We start from the raw sequence: 22,432 nt of genomic DNA on the forward strand, positions 1-22,432 counted from the left end.
GGGTGCGGTTGATACACAGTAACAGAAAAATTTGTGCATTGAAAAACTGTCATATCAACGGGACGTAATCTTTACATTACTTTGGAGTTGCGGGGATACAATGATGAATGATCGTCAATTACGTTACTAAGGTAGGTTCAACGCCGATTCCTGCTGCCAGTCAAAATACAAGAAAGTTTGAAGTTTGTAATATTTGATTTTTCTATGCGTGTTTGTGAAAATGTGTACTTCACTAGTCCTCTTTGAATGACAGGTCACATAGTGAATAGAGTGTGCTAAATAAAGACAGGATTAAGTCACAAAACAAAAGCGTCAACATGGTAAACAGGATGTTTTGCATGGGACATTATGACATACCTATTGTCTTCCCAATGCCGCGGTAAGGCCACATAAAAATAAAAAGTTGTTGAGCGTCCTTTTTCTCAAAAGTTCGGGTAGGGAGGGAGGTTTTTATTTTTATTTTTTTTATTTTTTTTCCTACTTTCCATTGAGTTTTGTTGACATGGAAAAATATGAAATAAAGACTCCTTTCTCCTCAAAATGATTTTATTTCTTCATTCATCGGGTTCCATCCTGTGATCCGTGGCCGTGTCTGCAGCCAACACAAATTTGAGAAATGAGCCAAGAGTCTTTGTCACATCAGAAACTTTGCAAGCTGGTGAAACTTTCGTCATGTCAGTTTTACTGGGGCTGGCGAATACTTTGACAAAAGTACCGCGTGTATCTTCAGGCAATGGCTCCCTATCCCCATCATACTTGCCGTCTGAGAACTCTGCATAGAAGTCCGAGATTGTAACATCCAACTCGATATTGCACGCAAACCAGTCCTTCACCGTCTTGGAAGAGCCCTCACGGGCTATTGATGCGATCACAATAGGCATTTCAAGCCGATTCTCGCACGAATCAATACAGATTTCAGCGGGAAAAATCTCACACAATAGCCGCCATGAATGGCCAACATAAAATGGGTGAAGTTGCCCGAGGCACTTGCGACGCTCTGCGCAGCACGCACTGCGCATGCGGTGCAGAACGGCGCCAAATTTGAATGTGAAAAGATCGTTTTTTATGATTTTTTTCAAAATAAAAAATAAAAAAAGTTTTGGGTCGGGTGTGTTTCGTAGGGTCGGGCGGGGACGATCAACAACTCTTTTTTTTTATCTGGCCTAACCTATTGAAGTCGGCTTTGATGCCGCCGCATGGGCTGGGCGAATGTATAAAACGGAGAGGTCAACGGGGAGTTTCACCATTCGTTCTATCCTGTTCGAGCTATCAAGACCAAGATTCAGCATTCGCTTCTATCCTGACCAAGACCAAGCTTCACCATTCGCTTCTATCCTGACCAAGACCACGAGATGGCACCACGATCATTCACAGCAGCTTTCAAGCTCCGTGCCTGCAGGTTTGCAGAAGAGTTTAGTAATCGGGTGGCCGGCCGACACTTCGGAATCGACGAGTCCATCATTAGATGCTGGCGGACTAACAAGCAGACGCTGGAGACGGTGCCGAAGAAGAAGAAGGCGATGAGGGGCAAGGCAGCCCAGTGGCCGGCCTTGGAGGAGAGACTGCTAATGTGGGTGAGAGAGAAGCGAGCCGAGGGACACGCCATCACGACACTAGCGTTGCGACTCCAGGCCCGACTCATCGCCAGGGAAACAGGGGTCGATGACTTCACGGCCAGTACGTGTTGGGCGTACAGGTTCATGGGTCGTCATGGCCTTTCCATTCGCCGGCGAACCCACTTCGCACAGTCTCTCCCTGATGACATAGCAGAGAAGACTGCTAATTTTCAGAAGTTCGTGATCAAGTTCCGCAAGCAGCACGACTATCCCCTAAGCCGCATCGGCAACGCAGATCAGACGCCGCTGACCTTCGATGTGCCTCGAGGGACCACCATCTCGGCCAAAGGTGACAAGTCTGTGTCCATCACTACAACGGGTCATGAGAAAGATCGTTTTACCGTTATGCTAGCATGCACCACTGATGGGGGAAAGCTGCCGCCGTATATCATCTTCAAGAGGAAGACGCCACCAAAGGATAAATTTCCTCCGGGTGTAATCGTTCGTGCCCAGGCCAAGGGGTGGATGGACCAAGCGCTGGTAGATGACTGGCTCCGCGTCGTGTGGGGGAGACGAGTTGGTGGGCTTTCGCGGCGACGGAGCATGCTCGTCCTCGACGCCTTCCGTTGTCACAAGACAGAGGAGACCAAGTCAACGCTGAGGGGGCTCAACACTGATCTGGTGATGATCCCGGGTGGCATGACGTCGCTGCTGCAGCCGCTAGACGTTTCAGTCAACAAGCCGTTCAAAGACGGTCTGCGGCGCTGTTGATCGGAGTGGATGCTGTCGGGGGACAAGACCTTCACCAAGACTGGGAGGATGAGGAAGGTGGTCCTCCCGACGATCTGTAGCTGGATACTGAAGGTCTGGGAGGAGTTGCCGGCAGCCATCATCGAGCGGCCTTCCTCAAGTGCTGCATATCTAATGCCCTTGATGGCACTCAAGATGACATCATCTGGGAGGATGAAGTGGCAGTGACCGACGATGGAGAAGAGGATAACGACGACGATGATCTCGCCTACCCAGACTCGGATGATGATCTTCGTAATGTCTTCCCTGAAGAAACAGATGACGAGGACTTCTTCGGATTTTAGAGCCTAAACCCAATGGCCCTTTTCCGACGATGGAGAAGAGGATAACGACGACCAGGATCTCGCCTACCCCGACTCGGATTGGACTGAAGAAACGGATGACGAGGACTTCTTCGGATTTTAGAGACTAAACCCAACGGCCCTTTTCAGGGCCCCACATTGGCAAGAGCCAAAACCCAACGACCCTTTTCAGGGCCCCACATTGGCAAGAAAGAATAATTATAATGTTTTTTAAAATTCGCTTTCAACTCATTTCATGTATTTTCACTCTTTCTCTATCTTCAGTTTCTCTTTCCTTTCATCATATTTCGCTTTCCATTTTATTTATTTATTCTCTTCTCTTTTTTAAATTTTCCTGATTTTTTTTTTTTTCCCCCACGAAAATCTGATTTTTTTTTTTTTAAGTCGAAATTCGGGGGTGCGGTTGATACACTGGAAAATACGGTACTTACTTTTTCACGTGACTGTATGTACAGATTAGATATTGAGGTCAAATGGTCGAGGTTTTAGGTCAATTTCGAGAAAGTAAAGACTTGATGTGAGTGGAGGCATATCAGTCGATGTTGTGACATCAAGTTATGTCTAGTTTTGTGTAATTTGGGGAATAGGATATGTGTGTGTGTGTGTGTGTGTGTGTGTGTGTGTGTGTGTGTGTGTGTGTGTGTGTGTGTGTGTGTGTGTGTGTGTGTGTGTGTGTGTGTGTGTGTGTGTGTGTTGCAGGGGTGGGTGGGGTTTGCATGAAGGTGTTTTTACCCTGCGCTCGCGAAGCGAAAACAGGGTTAAGCAATCGGCTGTGTACGTGTGCCGTGTGCCGTGTCTGCATTAAAAAAATTAATTTTCTCAGCAACCGTTGGTCCGATTGACATTAAATTTTTACCGTAGGAGTGCCTCTGCCTGCAGATTTTTTTACTGATAATTTTAACGTCGTAAGTCATGTGGTACTGATGCCATCTTGGAAAAACATTACACCTCTATATCTCCCAAACCGCTTAATTGGAAAAATCGAAGCATGGCGCATTGTCAAGTACACCCCATGGGGAATAAGATATGTTAATGATGATGTCATAGGTGCCTCCATTATGACGTCATAATTCGACAAGTGCAACGCTTGCTTGATCCGATGAGTATGAAAAAAAAAATTCCTTTGCAACTGTTAGTCCGATGAACACAAATTTTTTAGAATATGAGCTGCTCCTCGTGTAGAATTGTTCGAATGATAATTATGACGTCATTGGTCATGTGATACAGGCGCCATCTGGAAAAATCGAAAAAAAGTTGCACCTCTATATCTCCGAAACCACTCCATGGAAAAATTTGAAATATGGCTCCATGTCCAGCACTCCCCTTGGGGAATAAGATGTGTTAATGATGTCATCAGTACCGTAATAATGACGTCATAATTCGACAAGTACAACGCTTAATTCGATCAGTATTAATTTTTTTCTCTGCAATTCTTGGACCGAATGACACGAAATTTTCACCATAGGAGTGCCTCCTCCTGTGGAATATTTTAATGATAATTTGACGTCATAGTTCAGCGGTTCAGATGCCATCTTGCAAAAACCGAAAAACTTTTCCACTCTATATCTCTGACCCCGCTCCATGGAAAAAAATTAAAACATGGCTCATTGTCGAGTACTCCCCATGGCGAATAAGATATGTTAATGATGATGTCATTAGTCCCTGGTGTTGGGCTAGCGGCTAGGGTGCCGGCTTAGGATCCTAGGATCCTGGGTTCGAATCCCGGTCAATCGCTGAATTAACGCCAGGGGGGTTGACTCAGCCTGTCATCCTTCCGAGGTCGGCAAATTGAGTACCAGTTCACTGGTAATTCCCTGCTTGTCGTTAAAGGCGGCAAAAAGGGTTGGCGTCAGGAAGGGCATCCGGCCGTAAAACATTGCTTCAAAAAGGGGACCGAAAAACAACAACAACCACAGTTCCCAAAAAAGTCCAACCCCCGCTTGTGGGGGAAAATGGCCTCTAAAGGTAGTTTTTTTTTTGTTTTTTTTTAATGATGATGTCATCGGTGCATTGAAAGAGATGACAGGAAGGGAGGCATTAAAAGAGAGGCTGAGTAGGGTCGAGGATGATGTGGTTGAGCTTGAAAGTGGTTGGATGTCAATGAAAGCTAGTCTGTTGGGAGCCATTGGTGAGGTATGTGGATGGACAAAAGGACCACCGAGGCACTCGGAAACATGGTGGTGGGATGATGAAGTTGGAAAGAGGATTGACGAGAAGAGGAAGAAGTTCAAGGAGTGGCAGAAGGCGAAGGGTACGGGAGCAGAAACAGCAGAGCATGAAAGTTATAAGGCAGCCAGGAAGGCTGCAAAGAAAGAGGTAGGGTTAGGGTTAGGGTTAGCAAAGGCGCAGGAGGCATGTAGGAAAATGGTCGGAGAACGCTTGGATTCAGAAGAGGGTCAGAAAGCAGTATTCAGGATTGCAAAGCAGATAGCGAAAGAGAGGTGTGATGTGATGGGGGTGAGTTGCTTGAAGGATGAAGTGGGACAAATCGTTGTCGACCCAGATGGAATTAAAGGAAGATGGAAAAGATATATGGAAATGCTGTTGAATACAGAGAATGAATAGGATGGCAACATAGAGAGTAATCCAGTTTTAGGACCGGCAGAGAAGATAACTGAGAAGGAAGTTGAGGAAGCGATAAAAGCAATGAAGGGTAGAAAAGCGGGAGGGCCGACGGGAGTTGTGGGAGATATGTTGAAGGCAGCAGGAAGTTGGGGTGTGAAGAGAATGACAGAGATCTGTAATCTGGTGGTGAAAGAAGGCCGCATTCCAGTGGATTGGGAACTGAGTATCCTCGTCCCTCTATACAAGGGGAAAGGTGACCCTCTGGAGTGTGGCTCGTACCGAGCGATAAAGTTATTGGAGCATGGAATGAAGGTATTGGAAAGGGTGTTGGAGAGGAGGATAAGGAAGAAAGTGAAGATCGACGAAATGCAGTTTGGATTTATGCCAGGAAGAGGAACGACAGACGTGCTTTTCATTGTGAGGCAGTTGCAGGAGAAGTACATGGAGAAGAGGAAGAAGTTGTTTCTTGGGTTTGTTGATCTTGAGAAAGCATTCGATAGGGTTCCACGCAAAGTATTGACATGGGCATTGAGGAAGTTAGGAGTGGAGGAATGGTTGATCAGAGTAGTGATGGCAATGTACAAAAGAGCGCGCACAGCTGTAAGGACGAAGGACGGGAACAGTGGTGAGTTTGAGGTGAAGGTGGGAGTGCATCAGGGGTCGGTACTAAGTCCACTACTATTTGTAGCTGTGATGGAGGTGCTGGCTCAGAACGTAAAGGAGGGTTTACCGTGGGAGTTGTTGTATGCAGATGATCTGGTGTTGATTACGGAAAGTATGGATGGACTGAAGGAAAAGATGAACAAGTGGAAGGAATGTATGGAGACAAAAGGTCTGAAGGTGAATATCGGAAAGACGAAGGTGATGGCAAGTGGTAAAGCATGTGGTGAGGTGGAAAGAACTGGGAAGTGGCCCTGTGCTGTGTGTAGGAAGGGTGTCGGAGTGAACTCCATTCAATGTACAATGTGTGCTGAGTGGGTTCATCAAAAATGTAGTGGTCTGAGAGGGTCATTAACCAGTGTGGCAGCTACATTCAAATGTTACGTGTGCACAGAGGGAGCTGCAGATGGAGGAAATGTTGAGTTGGATCTTGGAGATGGCGTGAAGCTGGAAGGTGTGAAAACATTTTGCTACCTCGGAGACATGCTGAATGGAGAAGGTGGATCAGACTCGGCAACGGTTGCAAGAGTGAGATGTGCATGGAAGAAGTTTCGGGAACTGAGTGGCATGCTGATGATGAGGGGAGTGTCGTTGAAGCTGAAGGGAAAGGTGCTTGCTGCATGTGTGAGAAGTGTTATGATTTATGGGAGCGAGACATGGGTAATGAACGTAGAGCAGCAACGAAGGGTGGAAATGCGAATGGTTCGATGGATGTGCGGAGTATCGTTGAGAGAGAGGAAGACAAATAATGAATTGCGAAAGATGATGGGAATAGAGCCTGTGATTGATGCTGTGAAGAGGAACAGGTTGAGATGGTTTGGTCATGTGTTGAGGAAGGATGAAAGTGACTGGTTGAGAAGAGTGATGGAAATGAATGTAGAAGGAAGTAGAGGACGGGGAAGACCGAGAAAGACTTGGCTAAAGATGGTGGAAGAAGAAATGCGGGCAAGGGGGTTAACAATGAGAGATGCAGAAAATAGGGCAAAATGGAGAAGATTGTCATGGGGACCGCAAGGCTAACCCCCGCTCTATTAGGGAAAATGGCCTTTAAAATGCATGTAGTTGTGTTGTTGATGTCATCGGTGCCTTCATTATGGCATAATTCGACAAGTAAAACGCTTGATTCGATAAGTAATGATTTTTTTTTTCTTTGTAACTGTTGGTCCTTTGGACACTAAATTTTCACCATTGGAGCGCCTCCTCCCGTATAATTTTTTCTCGTGATAATTATGACATCATAGGTCATGTAGTACAGGCACCATCTTGGAAAAAACGAAAAACTTTGCCCTCTATATCTCCAAAACCTCTACATGGAAAAATAAAGGTTGATAAAAGTGACCATCAGTCACTGGTCTGGCAGCCATTGGATCAAAAAAACCCCCTTAAAAAACAGAAGAGTTGGCTTGCACCAAGTCCTTCTCAAGACTGCGCAGGGTAAGTATTCTATGAATACCATCTCGTTGTTTGAGTGGTGCATGTTGGAAGGGTGGTGGTCGTTTTTTGTTTTTTTTGGGGTGTGTGAGTGAGTGGATGAGGGGCTGTGGATTCTGGGAGTGGAGGCGGTTTTGTTGTTGTAGTCTACGTTCGCACTGGCTGGGGGTGGGCGTATGTACGCATCCAGGTGTAGTTGCTGCATGTGGATGTGTATGTGCCCCTGCTGGCCCACCTTAGCTGATCGTATCGAGGTTGAAGGGCTGAAACGGGATGATGTGAGGACCTCGACTGAGGACCCGGTCAGTGCGGCACACTTGTGACCAGGTGTGTTTTGAAATATTATTTGTGTAATACACATATAATATTGTACACATTTACACACACATACACAAATACACATATAATAATATACATAAATATTATATGTTGTGTGTGTGTATATATATATATATGTGTGTATATGTGTGTATATATATATATATATATATATATATATATATATATATATATATATATATATATATATATATATATATATATATATATATATATAGGCTGTGTGTATGTATATATATGAATGAATGAATTAATGATCGTTTTAAAGGCCATTTTCCCTGCTAGAGCGGGGGTTAGCCTTCCGGGCCCCATGACAATCCTGGTTCCCTGTTTGAGGCAATGTTTTTATGGCCGGATGCCCTTCCTGACGCCAACCCTTGGTCACCTCTTACGATGCGCAGGGATACGGTGTACCTATTCTAAATCGGGGTACACACCGTGATCATTCATCCCAGCAAGCTGGTACTCAATTTGCCGACCTCGGAAGGATGACAGGCTGAGTCAACCCCCCTGGCATTAATTCAGCGATCGACCGGGATTCGAACCTAGGATCCCAAGCCGGCACCCTAACCGCTAAGCCAACACCAGGCTCTATATATATATGTGAAGAATCAGCTCTTCGTTTGGTGAAGAAGTCCACAAATAGCCTGAAAATGACGCAGTTTTTTATTAAAGCCAACTTATACAGATCCGGAGGAGACCGACGTCTACAGCAAGCTACAGCAAGAACATGCCAAGTCAAGCCTTCCTCAAAACGCATTGATTCTCATTCACTTATATACGAATACGATTATCAGAAAATCTCCGAGAGAACAAAGCGACTGGCGAGAGTCCCTCCCACCGTTATCATTCGGGGGAGTCAGCCCTTCCTTATCATTCGGACCAAATGTTTCTCTGGGCTCCGAGAAAACAGAAATGTAACTCACAAAGAGGAGAGTGTATGCTTAGCCAAACAAACCCATATATTTTATGGGTTTGTGTACATGAGTAATTCAAAGCATGTTTATACAGAGTCATGCGTTGCTGTGATTAAAACAAAATATATATGGTTAACGATAGGTTCATGTCATTCTACTAGCATTACGCAAAAACACGCGCATGTGGGCGTGGTTTTACGACCAGCCTCGAAAAAAGCACACGTATACAATTGTCCAGCATGACCTCATTTTAAACACAAACTGAAGCATGTTTATTGGAATTCAGGCGCCGCTATGATTATATGGAATATAATTAATGTTTTTCAAGTTTATATCTGCAATTCGAGCACTCCGCTTGAAACTACACATTCCACGCGCGCATGAACGTCCGACATCCAGCGTCCGATATTCAGCAAAGTCGCAATGACCCACAATGCATTTGGGCACACATCCTCCGAGCAACCTCATACAGCACACCCGTGACTCGCGGCTCGCTCGGCTCTTGCCTAAAAACACAATAACTCTACTCTAACTTCCACGGAGCCGCACGGCGGAAACGCAGGTTTGTACCACATTTTAATAAAACGAACATTGCCAGGATTCTCGGATAGACGTTTAATTTCACAACACACATGACAAAAATCCGATTTAAATTCAGAGATCGCCGATCGACCTGGCACAACCATCTTAACGCGATGACGCCACGCCGCCCCCCCCGTCTTGGCGCGCACCCTCGTGCCTCCGCACGAATCTCAACACTCCCTGCACGCCGCTCTATTCGCGTTCCCGGCGGGGTTTACCTCACTTGGGACATGCAGTCGGCTGTCATAACAGAGAATTGTCAATAAAGAATCTACGACTTGACATATATATATATATATATATATATATATATATATATATATATATATATGCATACATACATACACACACACATACATACACACACCGTGGAACCCCGCTATTCGTGGGGGATACGTTCCTGGAAAATGCCGCGAGTTGCGAAACGGCGAATAGCAGGGCGTTGTTTCAATGGAAAAAGGGAGGATAGGTTCCCGAGTCGTGAAAATCTGCGAATAGAGAGGACGAAACCGCAAATGGTGAGGCAAAATCCGTGAATGGTGAGGCAAATCCCAAGAATGTCGACGGTAATCTGCAAAGGTTGATGAAATTCCCGGAAATGGTGAGGCAAATCCCACGAATGTCTGTGAAAATCCATGAATGCATACCGTGCCAGTTTCAATGCGGAAAAGGGAGACAGTTATTTGCACAAATAGATACTGTGGAATGTTTTCATTCTGTACAGTAACTCGCGTTGATGACATGTTATGCAGCTGGTGGAACATCCCACGAAGCTCTCGATTATAGTGCGGCTAAAATTTGTGGCCGCTAAAGCCATGAAAACGCAAACCACATAGCAGTGAATGTTGAAACAGGTCATGCTGGTTGGAGGCTCGTAGAAGATCTGCTTTATGCATTTTCGGATTTTCGCGACTCGGGAGCCTATCCCCCCTTTTTTCATTGAAACAACGCCCTGCTGTTCGCGGTTTCACAATTCGCGGCATTTTCTGGGACCGTATCTGCCACGAATAGCGTCAGTGTGTGTGTGTGTGTGTGTGTGTGTGTGTGTGTGTGTGTGTGTGTGTGTGTGTGTGTGTGTGTGTGTGTGTGTGTGTGTGTGTGTGTGTGTGTGTGTGTGTGTGTGTGTGTGTCGATATAGATATAGATATAGATATGGATGGAATTTGGCAGCATCCAAAACTTTTTTTGTCATTTTAAATTTGCTGACCGACCTTACTTATTTTTAATTGGAGCTCAATTTTATTATATTCACGCTCCAGTGTTGCTATCATATTCTCAGTAAATTTATTTGAGATCCTGTCCGATTGTTTGACCTTTCTGTTTAATGCTTGATTATTCAGAACAACTACATTGCAGGAGCTTTTCAACGATCAAACTTTGTCAAATGTAATATTATAAGTTTTTTATGCCTCTGTTGACGAAGTCGCCGGAGGCATTATGTTTTTTGGTTGTCTGTCCCTCTGTCTGTCCGTCCGTAATAGGCTTTCGTTACCACAATAACGTAACCTAACAACCTTAACGACTGAAGGGATCTTAGTCAAACTTGGTGCAGGTATGTATAATGAGGTAAAGATGAACTGATTCGATTTTGTGCTCTTGAGGTCAAAGGTCAGACGTTATGTTAGGTCAAAATCCTGTTACTGCGATAACCTGTCAACCAGTGATGGGATTCTGACCAAATTTGGAACCATTATGTAGAATGATGTAAAGATTAACTGATTAGAATTTGGGGTGAAGACCTCAAAGGTCAAAGTCTGTAATAGGTCTATAACTTGAGAACAGCTGAAGTGATCTAATTCAAATTTGATACAGGCATGTATAATGACATAAAGATTAACTGATTACATTTTGGGGTCAAGAGGTCAAAGGTCAGAGGTCATGTCAGGTAAAAATGTGATACCTTGTGAACAGTTGAAGGGATTTAAATGAAAACTTGGTACATGTATGTTTAATGATGTAAGCATGATCTGATCAAATTTTGGGGTCATGAGGTCAAAGGTCAGAGGTTATGATGGGTAAAAATCCTGTTACCATGATAACTTGTGAACCAGTGATGGCGTTCTGACCAAATTTGGTACCATTATGTGGAATTATGTAAAGATTAACTGATTAGAATTTGGGGTCTAGAAGTCAAACGTCAAAGTCTGTAATATGTCTAACTTGAGAATGGCTAAGGGATCTAATTCAAACTTGGTACAGATATGTATAACCGGCTTCCGGTCCCGTCTGGAGAGGACGCTGGCGTCGCTTGCTCGCCGCTTCTCCGACTGGGCCATTGTCTTTAGCTTGCTTCTGTGGTGGTCATGGCGGATTTTTTGCCATTGGGTCTGCCCTCTCCATGGTCCCGGCTCTGCTCCTAGCTTCGCCTGCCCGACTCCCTCGCTGTTTCCTCGGGCCCGCTCCCGTGGGTTGTGGCCATTGTCTGCAGCGGTGGTGGTGGCGGTGTGCCGCCGTGATCTTGATTAGCGGCGGCGGTCGTTTCCCGCTGCATTTGCCGCTTTGCCTCCTCAACCTTGGCCTCGTATTCGTCTCTTCGCTCCTGTCTGCCCTCTGCTCGGTCCCGGCTCTGCTCCTCACCTGCCCGGCTCCTTCGCTGTTTCCTCGGGCCCGCTCCCGTGGATTGTGACCATTGTTTCGCCTCTTCAATCTTACCCTCGTGCTCGTCTCTTCTCTCCTGCCTGGCATGGCTCTGCGGTACTCCGCTGCAAGGCTTCTTCTGCTTAATACCCGCTCCACCCCATCATGCATCTCTGCAATCAAATCCAATGGACTCCTGCGACGACCCAGGTACATTCACCGTGGCTCCGGTCGTAAGTTTGTTCATTTACAATCAGGTCACTCCATCCCCGTCCTCTGGTCGGCTCAGCGCACTCCCACTCATCGTCCCAGCGCACCTGGTCACAGCAACGCACACAATCGCACCTCCTGTCTGCGAACCCTGGCCAAATCACCTGAGTTCGTCCCCGCCGTACAAAACAACATCAAGCTCACCCTGTTCAATACCCGGTCCCTGAACAACAAATCCCTCATCCTCAACGACTACATCCTGGAAAATAAACTGGACTTTCTCTGTCTCACTGAAACCTGGCAACAACCTCTGGACTACTTCGCACTCAACCTCACCACACCCAATGGATATTCCTACATCAATAAACCACGGTCAGAGGGCCGAGGTGGTGGAATTGCCGTTATTCACCGACAAGACATCAGGACCAGCCTCATCTCCATCGCATCTGCTCCATCATTTGAACACCTGGCTTTTAAACTCTCTGGTCACACTCAGTCAGTCATGGCTGTTGTCTACCGCCCTCCCAAACCACACCCATCATTCCTGTCTGACTTCTCCTACTTTCTGACCCAGCTATGTTCCCTCTCCCCCTCAATCCTCCTCCTTGGTGATTTAAATATCCACATGGACTCCACTGACTCCACGATAACCACTGACTTCACTGATTTACTCACCTGCTTTAACCTCACTCAACATGTCAACTTTCCTACCCATAACCGTTGGCACATTTTGGACCTTGTCTGCTCCACTGGATTAATCTTGCACCATCTCTCTGGCTCCGACCTCACCCTCTCTGACCACTTAGCCATCACTATGACCATCAACATCCCCGCCCCAACACCAAGGCATTATCGCACTATCATCTTCCGTAAGCTAAACGCTCTTTCACCTACCTCATTCTCATCCACCCTCTCTGAAAAAATGTCCACTTCTCCCTTCGTTGACCTCCACAACCCTTCTGATCTCACGGACTACGACAACCACACTCTCTCCTCCTGCCTTGACCAACTTGCGCCTATAAAAACCAAAACAGTTTCTTTCACTCATTCTGCTCCCTGGTTTACCCTTGAACTCCGCCTGATGAAAACTCGTGCTCGCCAACTTGAAAGACTCCGCAATAAAACAGGTCTCACAATTCACTCCCAAGCCTACAAGGACCACCTACAACACTACAAAGATGCCCTCTCCCACGCCCGCTCCGCCTACTACTCTCAAATTATCCACTCTGCTTCCGGAAACCCAAAAGCACTCTTCTCTACAATAAACAAACTCCTCAGCCCCCTGAACACCACCACCCAGTCATTCACAGTAGACAACTGCATCTCCTTCCTTTAATTCTTCCAACGCAAAGTTGCAAACATCGACAACAGCTTGACCACCGCCGCACCCGCTCCCCCTCAAACCACCTGCCCCCCCTTATCCTGCCGTCCCCTGTCACAATTCTCCCCAATCTCCCCTACTGACCTCTCTGATCTCCTCATAGGAATGAAAACTGCCACCTGCACTCTTGACCCCATCCCCTCCAGCTTTGTCAAGGCCTCCCTTCCTGCTCTCTCTCCACTTATCATTGCAACAATAATCTCCTCCCTGTCTACAGGCATCGTCCCACCATCCCTCAAAATTGCTGCTGTTACCCCCATTCTGAAAAAACCTGGACTAAACCCTGACACCCTAAACAACTTCAGACCCATCTCCAACCTACCCTTTCTGTCGAAAGTTTTGGAACGCGCTGTAGCCGCTCAACTCAAACATCACCTCTCTGCCAATAACCTGTATGAAACATTCCAATCCGGATTCCGCTCCAACCACAGTACTGAAACTGCTCTCCTCAAAATCACCAACGACCTTCTCCTCTCCTCTGACGCTGGCAACCTCAACATTCTCATCCTCCTCGACCTCAGCGCCGCCTTTGACACCATCGATCACACCATCCTCCTCACCCGACTTGAGACCACCTTTAATGTTACTGGCACTGCCCTCTCTTGGATTAAATCGTACCTCTCTGACAGACGCCAGTTCATCTCCATCAATAACTGCAAATCCCCCACTGCTCCCCTCCCCCAAGGTGTCCCCCAAGGTTCAGTTCTTGGCCCCCTCCTCTTCATCCTGTACCTGTCCCCCCTTGGTCACTTAATCCGCCGTCATAGTCTCCAATTCCACTGCTTCGCCGATGACATCAAGCTTTTCATCTCCACCAAGTCCATCTCCACCGCCACCCACTCTATCCTGACAAACTGCATCACTGAAATAAAATCCTGGCTTCAAATTAACTTCCTCAAACTTAACTATGATAAATCTGAAATAATCATCATTGGCCCTAAAACGCTCATAAAATCCACCAATAACTTTGCCCTCAACATCGACGGTATCCCAGTGTCCACCTCCCCTCACATCCGGAATCTTGGCATCATCTTTGACCAAACCCTCTCCTTCGACAAATACACTAAACAGATCACAAAGTCGGCCTTCTTTCACCTGAAAAACATCGCCCGTCTCCGTCCATGCCTCTCCTCCATGGCTGCAGAAACCCTCATCCACGCCTTCATCACCTCCCGTCTGGACTACTGCAATAGCCTCCTCTATGGTTCACCCTCAACAATCACCAATACACTCCAATACATTCAGAACTCCGCTGCCCGTCTCCTCACCCATTCCCGGGCCCGTGACCACATCACCCCCGTCCTTTACAAGCTTCACTGGCTCCCCAGTCCCCATCTCCCAGAGAATCCAGTACAAAATCCTCCTCTTGACCTACAAAGCCCTCCATAATCTGGCCCCATCCTACCTGGCTGACCTCCTCTCCAGACACACTCCCAACCGCAACCTCCGCTCTGCTGGTACCAACCTCCTGACCCCCCCCCCAATCCGGACCAAATTCAGATCCTGGGGGGACAGGGCCTTCTCCATCGCTGCTCCCACCCTCTGGAACTCACTACCTCACACCATCAGAGTTGTTGGCTACGTGTGGTCCTTGAACCGTGGTGGTCCTTGAACCTTCTTCTTCTTCACATCCGTCGTCTTTGGCTTTTCCCCATTGAAAACCTGTGGCACGATTTGGCCAACGTTCAGGATCGGGTTAGTCTCTGCTAATGGCTCGAACGTCGGGTTGCTAACACCGCTCGGCAATTAGAACATCTAAAACCGGGGTTCGAGCGGTACTTGTCTCCCTAGTCTGCAGAGGGACGGATAAAGGTATTCGGGATAAACCCTGGACCCATAACCCTGATCCGTTCCATCCAGCGGGAGAGCGTTACAAGTACCAGGACCGGAGAGACGGCCAGCTTAACAGGACAAGGGGCTAATCACCCCTTGCTAACGGGAGAGCCGTCCCCTGTATCCGTAACAATTGGTGTCAGGAGTGGGAACAAACTCCAAGGTTACCTCGTGCGAGCTTCACTCACCACATTCAAAACATCACTCAAGACCCACCTGTTCAACACTGCATTCAGCATTTAACCCACAGCATTTAAAGCCATGATTATCTCTTCTCCTTCTCTCTCCTTTTTGCTATGGGTATTTCCCTATTGATTCTTGTTTTTTGCAATTGTTTTTATGTTTTGCTATGTATTATGTTTTGCACTCTGTCAAAGCGTCTTTGGGCTCCCTGAAAAGCGCTTTTTCAAATAAATGCATTATTATTATTATTATTATTATTATTATTATTATGTATAATGAAGTAAAGATTAACTAATTTGATTTTGTGGTCCTGAGGTCAAAGGTTAGAGGTCATGTCAGGTAAAAAGGTGATAACTTGTGAACAGTTGAAGGGATTTAAATTAAAAATTTGTGCATGGATGTATAATAATGTAAACATGAACTGATTAAATTTTGGGGCAAAGAGGTCAGAGGTCATGTCAGGTAAAAATATGATAACTTGAGAACAGCTGAATGGATTTAAATCAAACTTGGCACAGTCATGACCAAAAATATTGGCACCCTTGCACTTTTTTCAAATAATGCACCATTTCTTCCAGAAAATTGTTGAAATTTAAAAAAATCATTTTGTATCCACATATATATTTCTTTGTTTGCAGTGGAACGAAACAAAAAAAAAAGCTGAAAAAAATTACGAAATCTTAGCTTATTCCACAAAGAAATCCTAAAATGGCTCGGACAATATTATTGGCACCCTTTAGAAGTTGTTAGAAATTATTAGATTTCAAGCAGGTGATTCTTTACTTTGGAATTGAACTCACCTATGGTGAGTTGCAGGTGCCTGCAATATAAAAATCACTCATTCAACCAGTTTGAATAGAGAAAAGGAGTCATTCTGCTGTTTTGTGTCACTGTGTGCACCGCAATGAGCATGGAGAAAAGAAAGAAAACCAGAGAATTGTCTGAGAGGTTAGACACAAGATTGTAGCCAAGCATGGACAATCTCAAGGCTAAAAGTCCATCTTCAGAGACCTTGATGTTCCTGTGTCCACCATACGCAATGTTATCGGGTAGTTTAAGGCCCATGGCACTGTAGCCAACCTCCCTGGACGTGGCTGCAAGAGAAAACTTGATCGTAGATTGCAGCGAAGGATTGTTCGAATGGTGGAGAAAGCACCTCGATCAACTGGCAAACAGATTCAAGCTAACCTTCAGACAAAAGGTACGACAGTTTTAACTCGCACCATCCATCGTCAACTCAATGAAAGGGGGTTCTATGGTCGGAGACCCAGGACTGAGAGAGAGAGAGACATAAGAAAGCCTGACTGGAGTTTGCCAAAGCACACCGAAACAAGCCAAAATTCTTCTGGGAGAATGTCCTGTGGACAGATGAGACCAAATTAGAGCTTTGTGGTAAAGCACATCATCTCTATGTTTACAGAAAACAAAATGAAGCCTTCAAAGAAAAGAACACCTTCCCTACAGTAAAACATGGAGGAGTTTCAGTGATGTTTTAGGGTTGCTGTACTGCCTCTGGCACTGGGTGCCTTGAATGTGTGCATGGCATCATGAAATCAGGAGATTACCAAGGCGTTTTGGAGCGCAATGTTCAACCCAGTGTCAGAAAGCTGGGTCTCCGTCAAAGGTCATAGGTCGTGCAGCAGGACAATGACCCCAAACACACTTTAAAAAGCACCCAGGAATGGTTCAAGACAAAACGCTGGACTGTTCTGAAATGGCCAGCAATGATGAGACCAGATCTAAATCCCATTGAACAGCTGTGGGAAGATCTGAAAACAGCAGTAGGGAGAAGGCACCCTTCAAATCTATGAGAACTGGAGCAGTTTGAACAAGAAGAGTAGGCCAAGCTGACAGTAGAGAGGTGTAGAAAGCTCATTCATAGCTATAGGAAGCAATTGACTGCAGTTGTTTTGTTCAAAGGCTGTGCTACCAAATATTAAGTCTAGGCCTCTAGGGTGTTAATAATTTTGTCAATGCCATATCTTTTAATTTTCTGATTTAAAAGGCTATATTAAGTTCTGAATCAAAAACAAAGGTTCTGTAATATTAACAGTGAAATAAAGCATTATGGAGCCAAATACTTTTGTCAATTTCAACTTTTTAGAGAAAATTGTGAGTTATTTGAAAACAAGACCAAAAGTCTAACAGCGGCGCAGCCGGGCTTGTAAAATATTAGAAACCACAAACATTTGATTAGCTTTTTAAGCAGTCGCTAATGCTGTTTATAACATTAAACAAAGAAATATGGAGGAATCCAGACATCCAAGAGGTAAGTTGTACTTACAGAACTGAGCAAAGATCTACTGTAATCTATATACCCCACAAGGGTTGGAGGTCTGCTCATTTACCAAGCAACTAGCTAGCGCGTGCCAAGCCAGCCGTTCCTTAACGGTTTTTTAATGGAGTACTTGCTCGAATGCTGAAACCACTTGGCGATCTCTCCACAAGAAACTTGTTAAATGAACACACACCCAATGTTCTTGAGACCCGACCATAGATCGACTGTAATCTATTTACCCCAAAGAGGAATGACCTTTCCTGCCACTCCCGTAGTGAGCGGGTGTTTACACCGTAATGACATCATATATACGTTATGACGTAGCATGACGGCCGGACACAAAACTGCCGCTGCTTTTATATATATAGAACCACCTTTCGAGGCCATTTTCCCCGCAGAGCAGGGGTTGGCCTTTTTCGGGCACCGTGGTCCCCTTTTTGAAGCAAGGTTTTATGGCCGGATGCCCTTCCTGCCACCAACCCTGTAAGTCGCCTTTTGCGACACACAGGAAATTACCAGTGAACTGGTACTCATTTTGCCGACCTCAGAAGGATGACAGGCTGAGTCAACCCCCTGGCATTAATTCAGCGATCGACCGGGATTCAAACCCAGGATCCTAGGATCCCAAGCCGGCACCCTAACCGCTAAACCAACACCAGGCTTGCTTTTATATATATGAGGTATATATTTAACCTCCAGTAACGTTGCAGTCACTACAAAGGGATTAGTGTTACGATTAGATTTACTATAATAATAACGTTGTTATTATTACAAAAATTATATTATTTTTGAAAAACCGAGGTGAATTCCTTACTTCCACGGTTACACCGCTTCAATCCATCAACTTTCCATTCACGACATTGGGATTAAAGTGTAATGGTCATATTTACTATAATATTATTATTACTACGAAAATGATACTGCCGGTACTGAAACGATATTACTGTATTAAGAAACCTGGGCTTAATTTGTCTGAAGCGGAAGGTGAGTCATAATGCCTAAGGCCTATACGTACCATACCATATTGTTGGAAGAGCCATAACGCCGATGCTTTCGATATTTGATGATCATTTTAACAATCGGTTTGTTTGTGTTTCACACTGAATGAAAACCGTAAAGGTAGAGCATGGCAATTGTGATATATGACAGGTTCGACGATACCTTCGGCATGAACGACATATAAATCAAAATGGCGGAGTGTGGAGAGTCAGCTGTTGTATGCCATAATGACATCAGATGTAATCACATCACCCTGTCATGTGACCAGATTCTCAGCTCTGATTGGTATACGTTTGAGGGGACATACATACATGCAAACATACATACATACATACGGACGGACAAACACCGGACGGACAAACACCGTTCTAGACGGCTCTGCCCGATGGGCCGTAAAAGTGCAAGGGTGTCAATATTTTTGGCCACGACTGTACAAGTATTATAATGATGTAATAATGTGGTTGGAGGCATATCGGTGAACGTCATGACGTCGAAGAGTGTCGTTTTAGTTATATATTGTGTTGTTTTGTTTTGTTCTTCTTCTTGCCCCTAGTCTCCACCTGAGCCATCCTTCAGGCTCTCCCTTTCAAAGTCCCAACTGGCTTGACAGTCCATCTCCCGAGAGCATTTGTTCCAACAGGTGTGTTGCAGTTACGAAATTGTTCACCTCTATTTGAATATATTGTTGTGGATATGAGAATGGTTTGTTTTTTTTGTTGTTGTAGTGTAAATTGTTGTAAAGATCACCCTTTGTAAATGTCATGATCCTTGTAAATACCTCCGTAGTGTAAAGGTCAAAGGGCGTCTCGGTAGTTATTCCATAAACACCACATTGCAGGACCCGATAAAACCCTTGTTCAGTAGCTTATATCTTATTATGTGTCTTAGGGTAAGGCCGTGTCTCCCATTAATTTAAATACTCCATTGCACCAAGTGAAATAAGAGTAGATCCCCTTTCATTTCATTTCAATGGCCAACTGCATTTTGGGCGGTTTTCTTCAACCACCATTGGCCACGAGGCAGGGTTGGGAAAGAAGGGCGTGTCTCCACCTCGTCATAGAGGGGAGGAGTGAGCCAGCCCCGAACAACCAACCGAGCACGAGGGGTTTGGTTTGAGAGGGCGGAGGAAGAGCGTTTGGGGGAGGTTCGCAAAGGTTGAGGGGCGGGGCCTATATAACCCGCCGGGGGGCGTTCCCCAAGGGAGATGCGCTTTTACAGAGACAAGGAGATGAGTCTGAAAAGAGAGGTCCATGACAAGAGCTGAGTTGGTCGTCAGGGGTGGTCAGTGGTTGCGTTGAGTGGTTGCGTTGGAGAAAGAGTGGTTGGACAAAAGAAAGAGAGAGGAGAGAACCCGTCACGCCAGACCCCCCACCAGCGCGTCGGCTCCGACCGTGATCCGACCCGTGATCCGACCCGTGATCCCGCGCACACGACAGGATCGGTGGCATCAGCGGCCGTCGAGGTCCAGCCCGACGTCCCGTGCGGGATCAAGCTCCAGCCAGCTCCGTGCCGTCCTCCCCCTCCAGCCACACACCTCCTTCCAGCCAATCCACTCTGCAATTCCCCGTGTGAGTCGACTTTGTTTGTTCTGTCCTGGGTAGGTAATTAAGCTTGTATAAGGAATTCACTGTGTCACCTGCATCTCATGTCCCTGTACATAATCATGACTGCTCTTTTTGCTTATGTGTGTAAATAGTAATAAATCCCGTTACTCTTCTGTACGTCTTCTTCCTCTTTGCATTCGGTCGATTTAGAGTTTTCCAGATTGAGTAGCTGTGGCGCGATACGGCCAACGTTTGGGTAAATCGGGTGAATCGGGGAAGAACAGTTCGGCCGCGGTTATACCTCCGCTCGGTAAAAATAACATCCTAATCCGCGGACCGTAACAAATTGGTAGTCAGGAGTTGGGATTCGAACCTGGGACTAAATTTATTTAGTCCAAATGTTGGACACCAATTGTGTTATTGACCGTAACAAATTGGTGTCGGGGAGTGGGATACGAGGCCCGAAGCGCGCTTAACGCGCTCAAAATTACGAGCTGCTGAAAATTTGTGTTTTAAAGCAAAACCCGAATTTTGAAATCGCGCCATGGCTGGTCAAGGCGACGGGATTCCGGTGGGAGAGATAAGCGGGGTGGAATCGACCCAGGACCTCGGGGAAATGTATGTGGAGGAAAGGGAGGAGGAGAACATAGGCAATGTGGTTGAGGGGGTATCAGGCGCACAAAATGGCGCTCTCGCGCACGAGGTTACGGGTGCGCAAAATGGCGCCTCGCACATGGCCACGGCGCCCGCGACCGTAGCAGCGCCGCTGGTGGATTCGAACCTTTTTTTCCTGCAAATGGGGGCCTATATGGACAAAATGAGGGACGAAGCGAGGGCTAATAGTGAAAAAATGGAAAACAGAATGATGGGGGCCCTTATGGGACAAATGGGAGAAATGGGGGAGCGACTAGGAAATCAAATCGGGGGGCTAGAAGCTAAATTTGAGGGGTTAGACAATGGGATAGAAGGGGTGAAAAATGGGTTAATGGGGTTAGAAAATAGGATGGAAGACAAATTGCGGGAAATAGGGGACCAATCCGCCCGAGAAATTAAACAAATGGGAGAGCAGATAGAGGAGGTGAAAATCGGGGTAGAAACCAAACTGGATGCTCAGAGGGATGAATTGGGACAGATGAGGGTGGCATCTACAAAGGAGATGAAAGAGGAGATATGACGAGGTGTAAGTGAGGAGGTCTCGGGGGTACGCGAGGAGGAAAAGCGAGGCGAAAAGCGTATAGAGAAAGAGGTGAGGAATAATACGGCTAGGTTACAGGGGGGCATAGAGGACCTGACGGAGGAGGTGGAACAGCTGACGGTGGGACAAACGGAGTTAGTGGAGCAGGTTCAAAGGAACACTGCGGTACTAGGAGGGTTAAAGGCGACACAAAAAGAAATTAAAAATGACTTAATAGCGACACAGAGGCAATGTCAGATGGTACGTGAGGGACTGACAATGAGGTTGGACGAGGTGACAGAGGTAATGGAGACGAAGGACCGGCAGGTGAGGACGCACATAGAAACGGTCAAAATAGCCTTAGAGGACGAACTTGAGGAGACGCACCGGGAAATAAAAGAGGTGAAGCAAAAATTAGAGGAAGTGGAAGAAGAGGTGAGTGAAATTAAGAAGAGACGGACAGAAACTAAGAGAGAAATACAGGAGGAGGTGATGGAATATGTACAAGGTCGGTGCTCAACTCATAATGGTGGTCTCACTAACCAAATAAAGAGTCTGCAGGTGGCGGAGGAGGTGCGGAGACGAGGTGTCAAGGTGAGTGGCGATATATTCGGAAATGCATATGATGTGAGGAAAGCTTCAGTCGGCTTGGGGGTTGATTTGGATCCGGGTGTTCGTGAGAGGCCGTTGGTGAAGTGTGCGACAGGTCTGGTGTGCGAAAGAGGAGGTGTGCGAGAATGTCCGACCATGGGGTGTGTGAGGAAAAGGTGCGCGCCGAGGAGTGAGTGTGCTGTCGAGAGTGAGTCGGTCGTAGCGCGTGTGCGAGGGAGCACATGGAAGCGCGTAGTGAGAAGTGTTACAGAAGATGTAACGGAAGCATGCACGCCTGTGGTGAGTGTTACGGAGGAAGTAACGAAAGAGTGTGCGCAAGAGGATGCGCGAGAAAGGTGTGTAACGGACGGGTGCATGGGGAAAGAGTGCGCTGTCAAGAGTGAGGGAGAATGCATGCCTGTGGTGAGTGTTACAGAGGGTGTAACGGGAGAGTGTGCGCAAGAGTGTGCGCGAGAAAGGTGTGTAACGGACGGGTGCAT

General features: G+C 46.2%; 1 protein-coding gene across 7 annotated transcripts in view; it reads left to right on the forward strand.

Moving 5' to 3' along the window:
• Window positions 1–22,432, forward strand: part of LOC137438952 (centrosome-associated protein 350) — a 143,759-nt gene that overhangs the window by 66,645 nt on the left and 54,682 nt on the right. For all 7 annotated transcript variants that reach the window (XM_068134449.2, XM_068134453.2, XM_078767537.1 and 4 more), the window contains one exon: window positions 19,177–19,263. In XM_068134449.2, the coding sequence (XP_067990550.2) occupies window positions 19,177–19,263 (87 nt within the window). The remainder of the gene's footprint in view (window positions 1–19,176; window positions 19,264–22,432) is intronic.

The sequence above is a fragment of the Myxine glutinosa genome, chromosome 13 (assembly GCF_964187855.1).
Source record: "Myxine glutinosa chromosome 13, kmMyxGlut1.1, whole genome shotgun sequence".
Taxonomy (NCBI): domain Eukaryota; kingdom Metazoa; phylum Chordata; class Myxini; order Myxiniformes; family Myxinidae; genus Myxine; species Myxine glutinosa.